Raw genomic sequence first — 17011 nt, 5'->3', positions numbered from 1 at the left:
GGTAGTATTTTGGAAAATGCCTTGATCTTCACAATTTTCGAGAAACTGATTCGTTTCAGAAGCTTCGTAGGATAAATCAATTGTAGTCAAATCATTTCGTGATTTTTTCTGCACGTCGGCTTTGCCATCTCAGTTTTCTACAGGTTCCTTTGATTTTTCCAACTTTTGTAGCTTTGGTTGCTTATCTTGAGGAACTGTGTCGTCGACTTTCCTTTTTTTAAGAGTACTAATCGTTTCTGAAGTCTTCAGTAGTTTCTCTTGTATTAATTTTGAATGTGAAATTACAAAGTCATCAACCTTGAATCCAGATATTCTGTGATCTAATACATTAGGCACTTGAGAATCGACACTGTGCGTCACATTAGTAGGATTAGAACTGAGTGATCGGTTAGAATTTACACAATCGCCAAAACAGTCGTCATTGCTTAATAATTCATCGTATTCTTTCGAAGTTTTTAACTGAGTAAAGCTGTCAACTGATTCAGGCTTGGAATAAATATTCGTCCAGAAAGGAAAGTAACTTAAAAAGTTTGTAAAAGCGACTATTCGTTTTTCTCCGATGTGACATGTGTTTGATCTCAATCTTAAATCACCTGTATAAGGAGTGCAGTGTTCTTTGGCTTTGGATTCGATTTCTTTAATATAGTTATAAGTTGAAGTGCTGCTACTAGCGTCGATAACATCATTCATGTTAAAACCTGCATTGCTTTTATAATTTTTTATGCTATTAAATTCCTCAAAAAGGGTATTAATCTTTGGGTTCATTTGAAACTTGATATCCAAAATTTTTCGCTCATCGATCAAGTACTTATTACGACGATTGCTCAGCATAAAAACGTATAACTTTTGCACTTCCGAATTGAAAGTTTTTAAGTCATCTGAGAGACTCAAGTGAAACATGAATTTAGCATAAAATTTTTGTATAACGACGTCTTTATCCAATTTTTCTATATACAACAATATTGGTAGGATATCAAATCGTAGAAAACAAAGTCCTGTAAGGCAGTAGCCTATACCTTCATTTTTCCTGAGTAAATGATACATATAATGATCTAAGGAGCACCGGTTAAAAGCTTTAGTAGCACCTTCTATCACAGGCTTATAAGGTGGTATCAAGACTGAACTTGGTCTATGTATTTCTAATCGTAACCATTCTTTTATGCTGTATTCAATAAAATATTTATCTGTTTTTTCAGACACTACTTGGAATAAAGGAATACAATCACCATCAAGAGAGAATACCAGAGAATATAAAATAATATCTCCAGTTTCATGATTACACATTTTCACGTTTTCCATGTAACCTTTACTCACTGTTAAAACTAGAGGGTTGTCCAATTTTGTAAAAATTTCTTTCCATGTTTGTTTTTGTAAAGGTGAGCAATAAATTATGTGAAATTTACGAGCACATGTTTCAACGATAAATCCTCCAAATTCCACACTAGATAATAAAGAAAGCAAATCATCCAACATGTTCTTATCTTCAGCAGATTCTGTTTTTTTTTTCAACATCTTGTCTCGATGTTGAAGGAATTTGATGATTTGTGTTTTTGAAGAAGTAATCTTTTAGTTTTCGTAATAAACCTAGTCTACTTTTTTGCACATTCAAATATAATGTTTTTATTGTTATTGTAAATTTTTCTTTACTTTTTATATCACTCCACACCTAATTTGTTTCGGGCTTCAACAATTGATTAGAATCAAAGATCTCATATTTGATTAAAGCCTCATATAAATCTAGTGTTGATACTGTTGTAGGTCGACCTACTCTCCTATTTTCTTGATTCATAATTGTGACAGAACTTTAATTCTGAAATAAAAAATAACAAATGTTTATAATTATAATCACCACATCAATTACATCCAACCTGATTAGAGATCCTTACGTGGATTTAATACTTTTGAATAAAGTTCTTTATTTACATCTTACTCACGATACTCCCATAGTACAAGTGCAATGCATGTTCCTTTCATATTCTTTATATTAGAAGATGTGAATGCATACATTATAACCTATTCGTAAAAACGTTAAATAAAAAATCCGTGAATTTCCCACTGAGTTAACGTATAGGACTCGTTCAGCTTATAATATACACTTACAAAACCATAAAAACATTTTTCAAATAATCAAATCGACAGTTGAAAAACGAAATCGCTTAAATTTTGTCCTTCTCCAAGAATGTATAAGTATATATGCACGATCCGCGTTTTTTTGTAAACGCAAATCAAAAATACTCGATCATGTTTCAACCTGCAAACGTGACCGGAATCTCGAATTGTTCGATGACTTCTGCTAGCTTCGACCGTTGCACGCAAGATCTGCACAGATAGTGGTACATACTGAAATATTGTTTGGCATTAAAAAATTCTAATTCTGGATAATAACTGTATTCGAATCATGATTCTAAAATTCAGCACGACATATAAATAAGAGGTTATTTGAAAACATGGTAAAGTAGTCTGTAGGTTTTTCAATTATAAAATGTTATTTTATGTTTTTCAAAACATTTGTGTCCGCCTGTGAAATTTAATTTAGATAACGGAGAGTTAAACTATTTACAGTTGAAATATTAGTTTAAATAAAGTAAAAGACATTAAAGCTAATAACACTCAATCGAGTGCAGAAAATTTGTCTGCCTTCCGAAACAAACGAATCTAAAAATTGAAAGTTGAAATGCCAGCTAAAGATGAAGATGGCATCCAGTTTGAAATTTCTACATACGATACTACAGCTTTGTTGCATCATAGCAAAAGACCCTTCATTAGTACACGCAGAAGAAAGGCTGGTGAAAAATTGGTCTATATGAGAGCTAAACATTTCAAGGATGAAATGGTAAATGATATGATGAGTTTTTCTGATAAAGAAGAGCGCCCGGATATACCTACAGCTGCTAATTTGAGAACTGTCAAAGCTGAAGGATTACGAAACTATTTACGTATTTCTGGGCCGACAGACCCAATCAAATGCCTCATATACATGATGGATGAATTCCAATTCATAAAGGAAGTCTACCCAAAACCATTTAGAGCTTCTTACTGGTTTGATAATCAGATTACTTTATGGAATGAGCTTGCACCACTGGATCTAGATATAAAACTTGATGCTACCGGTAGTTTGGTTAAAAAAGTTACCATCAATGAAGAGTCTAGTGCTTACGTATATTTATATCAACTGATGACAACTGTGGACGGATGTTACGCCCCGTTACTTCAAATGATTAGCTCAAGGCACGATGCTAATGTTATTAATCAATGGTTGAATGAATGGAAAAGCCGCGTGGCATTTTTACCCAGAGGATGTGTATGCGATGACGGATTAGCGTTATTGTATGCATTGTGTGAAACTCTGAATGATTGCACATACAAGTACTACTTATTAGCAAGTTTACTGATTTTGCAAGGTGAAAAAGACATTCCACCTTTGAAGTGTCACATAGGTTTAGACAGAGCGCATGTTATAAAAACACCGACAACTTGGAAAGCTGTTAAGGAGAAGAACGATAAGACTTTCACCGACTTCATAACTAGATCAGTAGCACTGGCTTCTATATGTGAAACATTACAAGATGTAAGAGAAGTATTACTAGGAACTTTTATTGTTTGCGAAAGCAAAACGATGGAAGACAAATCAATCTGTGATGAAAAATATGAATGGTTCATGAACAAGTTTGAAACCTTTGGCACAGGGTCGAAAAAAGACGCACACGATGAAAAGACAAAAGAAAAAATTTCAAAAAAAAAGAAGATGAAAAGAAAAATGAAGATATTCCAATAGAGCTGTGCAATTCTGATGCTCAAATAAAATTACACATGGATAGCAACATCGTTAAAGATTACGTAAAATCTATATATGATGAGGCTCTTCGGTTGGTCAAGTTAGATGAAACAGAAGTTACTGATCAAAACAAGAATGATTTCTGCTGCCCAGAAGTGATAAATAATCTCTTTTTTTTTTGTACAGCCAGTTTCCGGCGTGGACAAACGTGATGCGAACATATTTTGGAAGTTCGGATAAGGTTGCTATATCAGCAGATGTTGAAGCATATTTTAAGGATTTGCGCAACACGTACAATCTTAAAAGTATTCTTGCAGCTCACATATTCGTCATGTATCACGGCCGCATTATTGATGCTCAAATTAAATTAGCTAGGTGTAAGCTAATGGAGATTTTAAATCAAGCAGACAAGAGGACAATTGAACAAGAAGTTTCGAAGCTGAATTCCGAGATTTCTTTGCTAGTTTACGATATTGAACAGGCTACAAGCAATAACATGTGTGAAGAAAACATGCCTAAAGAAGGCATGAAAAAAACCATCTCAATTAAAGTGAATAACGCACAAACACATAGTGAAATACAAGAAGCAAGTGCTGATAGTAAGTTTGAAGAGCTCACAGAACAAAAAATGTCAACAAAAATACACAGCGCAGAAGCAGATAAGCAAGTAAATAAGGCTGCATTGAAAAACGATTTAAAAGATAAACGCACTATTTTCAATCTTAACCGTAGCACAAATGAAGGCAAGTTTCATGCTTATTTGAGAAATGGACATCTCGACGAGCCTGTGCTAATAAATAATCGTGAAGTGATATTTGGAAATACTTGTGGTTATGATAGCGCTATTTCAATACTTATTTTTGCTTATGAAAACAATCCTCTTTTCAAAGATTTCCTTGATGACAAAATAAAAGATAACGGATTATTTTTTGAAAGCATTGCTGGTTACTCAAATAGATCGATGAACATGCAGCAATTCTATGAAAATCGAGGTCTACTTCTTTTACATTTTCAGAAGGACAAAGCGCTATCTTACTACAATTGCGAAAGCTCCGTGAATACACTTTTATCTGCATTATTGCGAAACCAATTTTCATGCGGTGAAATTGTTCGGTGTAATGTTTGCAACCACAGAAGATTGGACAAGTTTCGCATTTTAATTGTTAATGATGCGCACGCAACAAATTTCATAAGATGTGGTACAGATAACATTATGCATAATGGATCTTTTCAATGGAGAAGCTTTGAATTGTAGGGGTTGCCGTCGTAACGAACAAACTGCTTTCGGCATACCCACTTTAGGTTTTTTTTTAGCAATCGATATTAGTAAAGTTTTTGAGGATTACAATCTGTTAACTAGGCATGTACCTGTTCAGTTACTAATACAGGAAGTTAAACTCATATTGGCTGGGTTTGTCGTGCTTAAACCTGCAGTTAGAGGGGGTATAGCGCATTATATTGCTTATTGTTACGATCGAGGCACAGGCGTTTATGAAGTCTTATACGATTCAAAGCTGGAATCGTCATTTATAAAAACATTGCCAGATGACTTAAAAATATGTACAATGATTTATGTGATTTCGGAAAATTAAATTTCGTACAGAAATATCTTGCTAGACTCTGTAAGTTGTAAATTGCAAGTTCTTGTCGACGAATGCAATTAATCTTGAATGATTTCAATAAGTAGATAAAAACTATTTGGACAACAATTAGCGCTGCTTTTCACTTAATTCGAGAAATTAAACTTATGGGTTTCACAATATAGAATTTTTTGAAACTATTCAAATCTCACATGTCGGTATAATTCGAAGAATGCGATTGTAAAATTTATTATAAATCTTCATGCATATATTACGTTAAGGACGTTCAACTGAAGCAGATATTTTTTTATTGCTTCTATGAACAAACGTGTATAAGCATACTGGTCGCTAAAATTTTTGTACTATAAATGTTCAAGCGTGTACATTCAATATATATGATAAGATTTCGTGGTTTGAGGAATAAATTGCAATTCCTTTGTGAACATATACTTTGTGATCAGATAACAAATCAAAAACTTCAGAAAAAGGTAATTCATAGAAATCCAAATTACACAAATCTACTTTTTTTCAATTACAGTTGAATTATACAAGTTTCTTGGTTTGCATCTTTAAACTCTTGTGATCCTGAAACAAAATCTCATTTCAATATAAATTCTTTTATCAACGACATTCTACATTGAAATATGTTCATTGACTTACTTGAGAATTGTCAAATCCACTTTGTATCAATAATTGAGCTATGCTGACTTTGTTGAATGAATTAAATCTCATTTTGAAAAATTTCTACTTCCCAATTCATAAAATGCTGTTGGATATTGACTTTCAAAGAATACGCTAATCTCAAAAAATAATGTGCTATGTGATCTTTTCTCCTTGCCTCTAGATTTGCATCAGTCTGATTGGCCAATAGCATTGACAGGTTTTGAGCAGATAAAAAAATTCTTTTTTTTTCGGTGTGCTTACGAATACTGTTTTGAGTTCAGCTGTTTTTGGAATGCTGAGCAACTGTAACTTCCAGCAATTGAAGGCACTACAATACGTATTCAAATAGTTGCATTTAAAATCAAATTCATATAAAAATATAATTCAAAACATACCTTTCTGCCTTTCAATTGCATAGTTTTGGTCAACAAACAGCAAGTCACCATTTGGTGGCCCTTGATATGTATTCAAATTATGAGGATAAATCTCTCAAAGAGGATGTATGTACCTCTGCCTTACTGTAAAGCTCTCATAGCGAGTGCCACTTGTTACTTTTTTTTCACAACTTGTATAATCTTTGATGAAAATACTACAAGTTTAATTAATATTTCACAAAACACCACTACCTCGTCTCCAAGAAAATTTCATCATTATGTTTGTAACAAGCTTTTGTTTACATTCACATCAGCAGCATCAACTATATGATATGAATTCGCGCAGAGCCGCCAACCTCAAAACGAGTATATTGTACACTGGCCGGATATTTAATAAGCGCATGCGCGCAAACCTATGTTCGGTCATACATCTATTAGCACGTAAAAATTGATTATTTATTCTTAGCGCTACGATTAATGCTATTCGAAAAAGAAAAATACCAATCGAAAGAGAAAATTACGAGCATTCGATTGGTCTACGAAAAGTAATAAAAACTCCACTCCTTGTTTAAAAAAAAAATTGATTCCACACTGCTGCCAGCAACTACTGTTATTTAATTTTTCATGAACAAAAGGGAGAGAAAATTTTTTACAATGATATTCGTAAAGAGCATTGAAAACCCTTGAGGCTAGTATTTTTTGTTGCTATATTTTTAACTTATGGAGCCGTCCTTAAGTACGCTATTGACCTAGGGTACGCTGTTTGTAATGACCAAGAAAAACTGAAAGAATTTAAAACCACCCGACTAGAATTTATGAGGGGGCATGCCTTATATAGCGTGTGGGCCTCATGTGGCAAATGGGGGGCATGCCGATTGAGGGATTTCCCCGCAACTTCCTCATGAGCACCTCACGGAAAAAATTATAAATATTGAAGTGAGGTATGCCGTATGAGTTTCCCATAAGGATATTATAGGGTAAACCTAACACATATATGGTATTTTAAAGAGATGGGCAATCCCCTCGTCTACCCCATGAGGGCTCGATTTGACAAATATCAAATATACTATTTTTGGTAAAATTAAACTTGTCACAATTGTTACTTTACTACTACTACTACTACTACTAATTGTTAATAGTACAATTGTTCATGAATTGTAATAATTGTTAATCGTTGTCTTATCGGATTTTACCTTACGAAATTGCAATATTTTAGAACGTATTGCATAAAGTATATCGTTTATGTACATCGTATTGCGCATGCTCAGGTACACATAGTGTACATAGTACATATAGACAAATATATATTTTCATAAGCAGTTACAAATTTACATTAATCTTTACCAGTGTAAATAATTTCAGTTTGATTATTGTTGAAAATTATTATTTATTGAAGTAAATATTGACATAACATCATGAATAATTATTTTAGACAACGCGAGCTTAGGCGTTTGAGAGCAGAAAGATTCAGGCGAATTCGACAAGAATTACTGTCAGCAAATTCCAACCAAGAAAATTTGATGCCTTCTGGCAATGAAGACGTTTTAGAAAACATTGAGAATCAATTACCAGATATTAATGAGTCATTCAACAATACAGCAAGTGATAATAGTTTGAATTCCAATCTAGAAGATCATAGTGCTTCCAATTCAAATGCTGAAGTGGAATTGGAATTAGTGCAAAATTATGAGCAAGAAGCAATAAGTGATGAAATATCAGCTGTGGTAGAAGAAGAGATGAATGAAGAAAGTCATGATAGAGATGATGTTAATCATGAAGAATTTGACGATTTGTTATTATTTCATGATGTTAGCTCAGACGATGAACTAGAAAACGAGACTCATGATGCAATAGATGAAGAAGTAGATGATACTGATCAATCGGTTTATGATGTAGAAGACATTCGCAAGTGGGCTTTAATGAATCCGCCTATACCTCATAGTCGTTTAGAATCATTATTAGCTATTTTAAGAAGAAGATCTTATCCTACTCTACCAAGATGTGCAAAAACTTTCTTGTATACTACGTCAGAAAATTATAATATTGAAGTTTTTGATAATATTGGCAAGTTTGTATACTTTGGCATAGAGAAAACTATAAGAATTCAATTAAACCCAAGTATTCATGAGCTAAATAACATAGAACTGATTTTCAATGTTGATGGTTTACCTTTGTTTAAGTCCAGTAAAAAACAGCTATGGCCAATACTCTGTAAAATCCATCATGATCCAAACATTTACAAACCATTTCCTGTTGCTGTATATTGTGGAGATCAGAAGCCACAAAGTGTTCAGAGATATTTAGATAAATTTATAGAAGAACTCAATAGTTTAATGCAAACAGGAATTATTATAGATAATCGCAAATTCATTGTATCTGTAAAAGCATTTATTTGTGATACTCCTGCTCGCTCTTTTTTAAAGTGCATCGTAGGTCATGGTGGATACTGGGCGTGTGAAAGATGCTTAATAAAAGGTCAACAATACATGAATAGAAGAATTTATCCAATATGTGGGGAATTAAGAACAAATGAGTCTTTCAGGAATCAATCTACTCCAGGTCATCATCAAGGTGTATCACCTCTACTTCGTATATACCCGGAAATTGATTTAGTCAAGCAATTTCCATTAGATTCCATGCATCTGCTTTTCCTTGGAATAATGAAAAAATTGTTGGGATGTTGGATAGACGGTGACGTCAGAGAACTTAAACTTAGTAGCAGGTTTAAGTCACTATTGACTGATATGTTATCGAAAATAAAAGTGCCTAATGAATTCCAGAGGGCTACGAGATCTTTAACAGAATTTCATAAATTCAAAGCCACCGAATTTCAATTTTTATTGCTATATGCAGGGCCAGTCATTTTTAAAAAAGTTTTAAAAGATGAAGTATTTAAACATTTCATGTTATTACATGTAGCATGCAGAATTCTATTTTCTAAACAGTTAGCTATGGTGCAATGGCCATCCGCAAAACATTTTCTAACATTATTTGTCACTATAGCACCAGCTATATATAAACCTGAATTTGTTATAGGAAATGTTCATAATCTTTATCATTTAGCCGATGATGTAGCATATTTTAATTGTCCTCTATATGAAATATCTTCGTATCCATTTGAAAATGCTCTAGGTAAAATGAAAAAACTTATTAGAAATGGCAATAATCCTCTTTCACAGTTGTGTCGGAGATTCAATGAAATTTTTTACGTTTGGAATGAACCAACAGGTATACCTCCGAATGTTGTTATAAAAAGACAACTGAAACCAGATTCATCAGGTCGAACTACCATAAAACAGCTTGAATTTAAAGGAGTGTTACTAACTACAAAAGAGCCAAATAACACCATATTACTGACAAATCAAAAAATTTTACAAATAAATGATATATACATTCCTCCACGTGGTGATATAAGTACTATTGAAATGTGTGGTAAAATCCTAAGAAAAAGAAAACCTCTTTTTACATATCCATGTAATGCTAAATTTCTACAAATGTTTAATGTCTCTGCAAATAATGAGAATATTGTGACGTGTAAAATTATAGATGTGGATAAAAAAATGGTTTGTCTAAATTTAAGTGATGAACATAAAGAAAAAATATATGTGATACCACTACTTCATATGTAAAAGTGAAAAATAAGAATGTTTTATATGGTACAATCTGCCGTTTGTATTGACGGCTTTAAACTTTAAGTCTCATAATCTTATACAAACATCTATTCTACGAAGAGTATTGTTTATGTTTATATTTTCAAGTGGATGGTAATCAGTATAGAAATCTTTTCTACGCGTCAACAGTAAGAATCAGTTTAATTTCTGAATCGTGTTCAGTCGTTCGTGTATACTCTTAACCATATAATTATTGTAGGTTAATAAATAGTGATATAATTAAAATAGTTGATATATTCTCGAAAAATAATCACCATGAGTACTGATAATAGTACATCAAATGATGATGTATCAGAAGTGGTTGCAGATTATAAGTATAGACTAGTTGTTTTTGTTGGTAAGAAAAAAAAAAAAGATATTGACATAGTGCCATCGTCTTGGATTTTTTATGATGAAAAAACAGACACAATCAAGTGCAAATTTATGCCTCCACCATACGATGTAAAGCGATCGGATACGTTATCAAAAATGGTACAGAATTGTGAACAACCGATAAATGATTGGCCAGTTTATTCAGTAGACATCCGAGGAAGAGCTCGTAAGTTGTGAAATTATTCGATTGATTAATTTCATCTCGAATTTATATACTCTGAGAAAATAAGATAAATAGAACAAAGGTATGTTTCTTGTGTTGGATTCATTTTTCTAACAACCTCAATTAAAAAAATATTTCTAGCTTAAAAAAACTTTTAATGTCAATGTCTAACATGATATTATGATTACTATATTATTTTTAGTGATAAAAAATAGTTTTCAATACTGTAATTATTATTTAAATGAAAAAAAACTTTTTCGCAACAATTACAAAAAAACTCCTTTGTTCTAAAATTCTATTTTTTTCAGTTATCATTTTTTATTGATTTTTTTTATTAAGTACATTATTCTAATATTCAGGAACGTTTGAAGAAGCTAATGAATTGGCTATCCAATTGGAATATAAGCCATTTGCTTATTCTACACAAAATGAAGAGACAGCTAAAGTAAAGGCTGCTAATGATGTGCATTTTTTTAAAAATAGAAAAACATTCAGAGATGAATCTTTGAAGATGTTAAATGAAATCAACATCGATTTAGGTGAAAAAACACGTGTGAATAGAGGTAATTTATGATGAAAATATAGATTTTGTTACTTGGAAAACATATATTTGTAAGTACGAAAAGGTGATGATATATTTTAAATTTTTAGCTCAGCCATCATCGCAAAAGTTACCAACAGAAGAAGATAAACAAGATAGATATTATTCTTCCACAGACTCAGACGAAGAACATTGTTACGATGCATCTAGATCAAAAAAAAAGAAAATCATTACCAGAAAAAATATCAAAAGATCTCGCATATCTTCGTCCAGTACATCTGATTCGAATTTAAAAATTGATGAAAATAATCCACAAACACCTAATGTAATGGAAAAGCTAGATAAGAATTGTCAACCAGTATTATTATGCTCGTCAACAAACCAACATTCAATTGAAAAAATCGAAGGTGACCAATTTGGTAGGTATTGAAAGATGAATAGAAACCGCATTATTAATTATAATTATCAACATTTGGGAAACGAAGTATATTCTTTTCTTATGTTACAGAAAAGTTATATCGTATGATTGATGCCCGCTTTAAGACTTTTTCAAATGAAATATCGGAGAAATTCACTAAACTCAATAGTCAATATAATTCATTATCTTTACAAATTGGACAGTTAAGTGGAAAAATTATTGAGATTCAGCATCAATTAACAAAGAATAATATCAATAACACAGATATTGAAGTCGATAGTGATGATGAAAATGCTGAAATAAAACTTCCATGTAAAACAAAAATAGATTTTGATCAGTTCGATGAAAAACTTGAAAAAGATAAGAATTTTCAAAAAAAATTCGTAAGTATTCATGTTTAAAAAAAGTTTTTATTATAATATTAACGATTTGAATACTTACCGAATATTGAATTATACGTTTAGGTTCGGAAATTACTTCAAAAAGTCAATAGACGCTTACCCATAACTAGGAATTTTGGCGAATTATTAAGATATTGTATATCTCGCGATGTAGGTCTCATGTTCGCTCCAGTTAAGACTTCAAAAAAAAAATCACATGTATTCAAGGATACATGTCTTTTTAAAGTTATAAAAGGTTAGTGAAATTAATGTTCAAGTTTCACAAAATGAATACAAATAATTAATAAATATTGTATTTAATATTTATAATTGTCCTAAATTAATGTTTTCTTTTTAGCGACGCTCAGAAAAGTTTTTTCGAAACCAGGCGAAGATGTCCCAGACCAAAATATTCTTGATGCTATGGCTTCAGCTCTACATAATTGTAAAGACTGGGACGGTGGACGAACTGCTCGTTCCAAGAAACCTGCTGAAGCTAATAGTGAAATAGACAATGAGCATTTAGACTAGTATTTCAGATTAGTATTCTTAATTGCGTAACTTTTTTATATAAAGTAAAATATACATTATGTAGTTTATCCCGTGCATTATATTGTATTCTGAAAGTTTGATTTAAAAAATAGTTCTTTATTACTTATTGTATTTTAAGATTGTAATGACTATGAATGTATTGTTTGTAATTGATATATCTATATATATTTTAAAATACATTATTTTTAATGTTGCCAATGAAATTCGGTTAATTTCCCTGAAAATTTTCAAATAGGGTAACAGTTAATTTTCCTTATGAGGTCCACATGCGGTATACATAATGATGCACGAATGAGGCAAGGCGTTATATACCCTTTGTGCGCCCTATGAGGCAGCATCATGAGGTCCCCACGAGGCAGTGTGGCTAGCCTCGTGAGGGCCCTAGCTGAACCCCTCCCAAAATTCTAGTCGGGCAACAACAAAGATTTGGCAACGAGAACATGGACCCCCCTTGTTTACGATAAGTATGACAAACAAAAAAAGAATTGTAAATCCACACCTATTACACCCCCTAGAGAGAAATTAGGGCAGATGCATTTGTTCGCAGATTCTCAGTGCCAATCTCCCTGCTCCACTCCAGAAGATGTAGTTAGAGAGGACTTCACTCAGGGTCTTCCTCCATCTACCGCTTCGTCAAAAAGCACAATATCAGGCGGATCTGTTAGAACTATCGCCCCAAGAAAATTGCCAAAAGCTGGCGAGATAGTGTACGGGGCACACCCTGACATGGGGTGTTATTATATGACCTCCTTTTCAAAGTGTAAGAAGGATGGAAATTTGTTTTGGGCTCATCTTAATAAAGAACAACAGGAAGATTTGGTAAGATTTATACATGAAATTCTATCACCTGGTTTTAGAAACTGTATCACTGATATGAGTGAGCTTGAGGAAATGACAGCCTATGTATTCAGAGATGTGCCCATAACTACCACTCAGTCTACACATAAAGAGCACATATCTTTTGCATGCGCTTTAAACCTCGAAATAGGTAAATTACGGGGTGGACTACGAGATGGAGTCAGAAAGGGTGAGTTTACTCCAGGCGACTTTAAAAGGGGGATGGAGCAAATATCAGAGAGTCATATTTACTCCCGCCGTTAAGGTGTAAGTGTCTCACTCGTTTCTGTCCACTACTACTCCCCAGATATAAGAGGTGCAGCCATCTCGCAGTGAAAATGAAGAGTACCAGAGAGCGAAAACGATTGTTGAGAAATTGAGAGTTACGAATGACACAGCGGAAAGAAGAGTGAAATTAATGCAAGATTATAACGAACAATTAAGCACTAACGAGGAACAGAAACAGTATATTCTCAAAATAGTGTCGGACTACCGACAAAAATACCCCGATTGTAAAAAAAGTTCGTTGATGTAAATTATTGAATTGCATTCCTTGAATAAAATATGAAACTAGCATGAAATTTTTTAAAAGGTTGTAAATAGAAGAAAGTACGATTCTGGCCGATAAGCGTAACACCACGACACTCGTTACGCGGCGCGCTGCAACGAGCGGTTGTCGGCGTTCTCCTGCCGCGCACGTTGGTTTTACAGAAACAATTAAACATGCATTGAGGCACGTGTTAATGTTGATCAATTGAGCTGAAATTTTTTTATACCATAGAACTATTTTAGGAGGTAGCAAGTCACCTTCAAAAATAAGGGCCACCCAAATATATATATATATATATATATATATATATATATATATATATATATATATATATATATATTTTGTTTGAAACATTATCAAAAGTGATTCGATGCTTTTTGTTTACGTGTAATACGTGGAATAGATGAGACCGCATTAGTGCTCCATATGAATTGTATCAGATTTCATCTATTCATTATTACTATCGAGTGTTCCCACCAGCTTTTATTTTTTTCACCTTTCCTCATTGTATAGGTATAGAAGCATTCGTATTTTGATTATTTTGAATCAATTATGAATCCTGACGCTAATCGTCAAGAAGGTAATAACCTTCCCGCTCCCCGAACCCACGGTGAATATTATGGCAAAAAGGAAAAACAACGGAACAAAAACGTTTCCGATGTACGCGACCAGAAACCTTCGGCCAAAGGCCGTACATCCAAAACCGATCAAGCGCCTCCGGCGCTTCCTAAGCCCACCAGGGCTCATGAGGTCTCGGCACAGAGTGTCGTATCTCATCACTCACCTAGCGAGTCTTCGGTATTCTCTAGCGGAATATCGATCCGTGAGTCGAATGATCGGCTCATCTTTAATGTTAGCTCCCCGGCTCTTATCAACGTCTCTCGTCGCATGTTTGCTGAACTCCTAACGGATGACGCAAATCTTAGATATTTGAAAACCTTTTATTTTCTAACTAGCTTTTATAGAGTAAAACTTTTCTAGACACATTGAAAAAAAACTGATATCATTTTGTTTCAACTCATAAGACGAATACAATACTTTTTTGCTAAGGGTAACCTCTAGAGACATGAAAGTCGCAATATTGCTGAATATTAATTGTCAGATTCTTCTATCCATCATTGGTAGTTTTTCCTCGAACTTTTATCTTTTCGTCTTTCTTACTTGTATCGATGAAAAAGCAATTTAGTGTTTAAATGTGAAGTGTTTCTAGAATAAAACTATACAGCGATACTTTTTTATTGGTTCGGCAGAAACGTCTACATTCGGAAATATGCCAGTTCGAGTTCGAAGTCTTTTAATGGGAGAAGGGCATCATGGAGGGCCCTGATCTTAGGTGGGTCCGATGTAGGAAAGGATGTTTCCTTTGCAGATGACGATTCGAACGACCAATAAGGTGCATCACAGAGCAGTAGAGCACCGAAAAGAGACAACATAGTGGGCATTCAAAGGCAAAACGTTTAGTAATCTATTTTAACCTAGCCAAACAAAGCAGCTGTTGATGGCACCACATATTTTACCGGAGGAGGGTTTTAAAATGAACCGAGTGTATTTCTCTTTTCTTACTGGCTTCAAACCTCAAGATTCAACTTCCCTTTTGACCACATTATATGTCGAAGGCAAATGTAATTTCCAACGATGTGGGCCGTTTATATACTGTCCAAGGAAGGTGTAAGTGTCTCACTCATTTCCGTCCACTACCACTCCCCAGATATAAGAGGTGCATCCATCTCACAGTGAAAATGAAGAGTACCAGAGAGCGAAAACGATTGTTGAGAAATTGAGAGTTACGAATGACACAGCGGAAAGAAGAGTGAAATTAATGCAAGATATATATATATATATATATATATATATATATATATATATATATATCTTGCATTAATTTCACTCTTCATTGAGGAGTCCTCAATGGACTCCTAACCACTTAACCGATTATAATAAAATTTGCACACCATGTGCAGTTCGATCCAACTTGAGAGATAGGATAGTTTAAATCTCAAATTATAGTCGCAATTTTAATTTATTGCTAATTATTCGTCTGTTATTATTTGACAGTCAAAATTATCTGTTAACTCCAAATGATTCTAACAGATGTCGATACCTTTCGACTGGGTTGAGTAAGTAATCAATAGATGGCGCTGCTATGGTAAATCTACGAACGTGTCATATAAGCTACATTTTCACAGCATAATTACCACGTGTTGTTGACGCTATAAAATTAATTAAATTTATTTTGTAGTGAACGAAATACCGCATAATTCAATTATTTCCACTTTTTAAATTTTTGGTGTTAGCATAGCCGGCCACGTGTTACTTAGACTGAAATGTTAATTGAATTCATATTATAATGAAGATAATACAGTGAAATTAATCCTGCTTTTTACTTATTTGTGCTTCATTGATCAAAACTTTATAATTTAATTTGAATATATGTATGTAAGTATTATCACATAATTATAAAATTTAATTAAAATGTCAATGAAAAAATGATACACAATTTCCTACACTTTTTCAATAGTTGTACAAATATTTTTTTTTATTGTTTTTATTTAATCTCTATTATTTAGCACTTATTATTTCAATGTGCTATGATAACAAGTTTTTCAGATTTTTTTTCTTATATTTAAACGATTAAATTAGTATTTCAATTCTTATTGAAATTATTATTTAAACTCTATAATTTAAATATGTACATGTCAGTATTATCACATAATTATAAAACTTAATTAGAATGATTTTCAATTTTTTTTTCTCATATCTAAACGATTAATTTATTATTTTCAGTCAAATGCCACCGAAAAAATCTAACCTCAACAACGCGTGCACCAGAGAGGCACGACGCAAACGTGTTGAAAGAGCTCAGCAATTACCAGAACAAATCGAAACAAGAAATGCAGCTCAAAGAATCAGGACTGCAGAAAGTCGTGCACAAGAATCTCAAGAACAGCGTGACGAACGTCTGCAACAGAATATTACGAGAACAAGAGCGGCACGAGAACGAAACATAGCTACAGTACGAGTACTAGATCGACAAAGGCAACGGATCAGCCGCTCATTAACACGTGCATCATTCGTTCGGCTTGCCTTTGAATATGCACCAGATATTAACTACTCAGCGCATTCAAAAATTGCTAT

At 33.2% G+C, this 17011-nt stretch overlaps 1 protein-coding gene across 1 annotated transcript; it reads left to right on the top strand.

Annotated features, from left to right (window-relative positions):
* The first annotated feature begins 10100 nt into the window (after positions 1–10100).
* Positions 10101–12628, top strand: LOC130902987 (uncharacterized). Its single transcript, XM_057815272.1, has 6 exons — positions 10101–10601; positions 10958–11161; positions 11250–11558; positions 11648–11940; positions 12022–12193; positions 12296–12628. Exons 1-6 carry the CDS (start codon positions 10319–10321, stop codon positions 12466–12468), a joined length of 1434 nt encoding a protein of 477 aa, XP_057671255.1. The 5' UTR covers positions 10101–10318; the 3' UTR covers positions 12469–12628.
* The last annotated feature ends 4383 nt before the right edge of the window (positions 12629–17011 follow it).

The sequence above is a fragment of the Diorhabda carinulata genome, chromosome Y (assembly GCF_026250575.1).
Source record: "Diorhabda carinulata isolate Delta chromosome Y, icDioCari1.1, whole genome shotgun sequence".
Classification (NCBI taxonomy): Eukaryota; Metazoa; Arthropoda; class Insecta; order Coleoptera; family Chrysomelidae; genus Diorhabda; species Diorhabda carinulata.
This window is presented reverse-complemented; position numbering and strand designations above follow the sequence as displayed.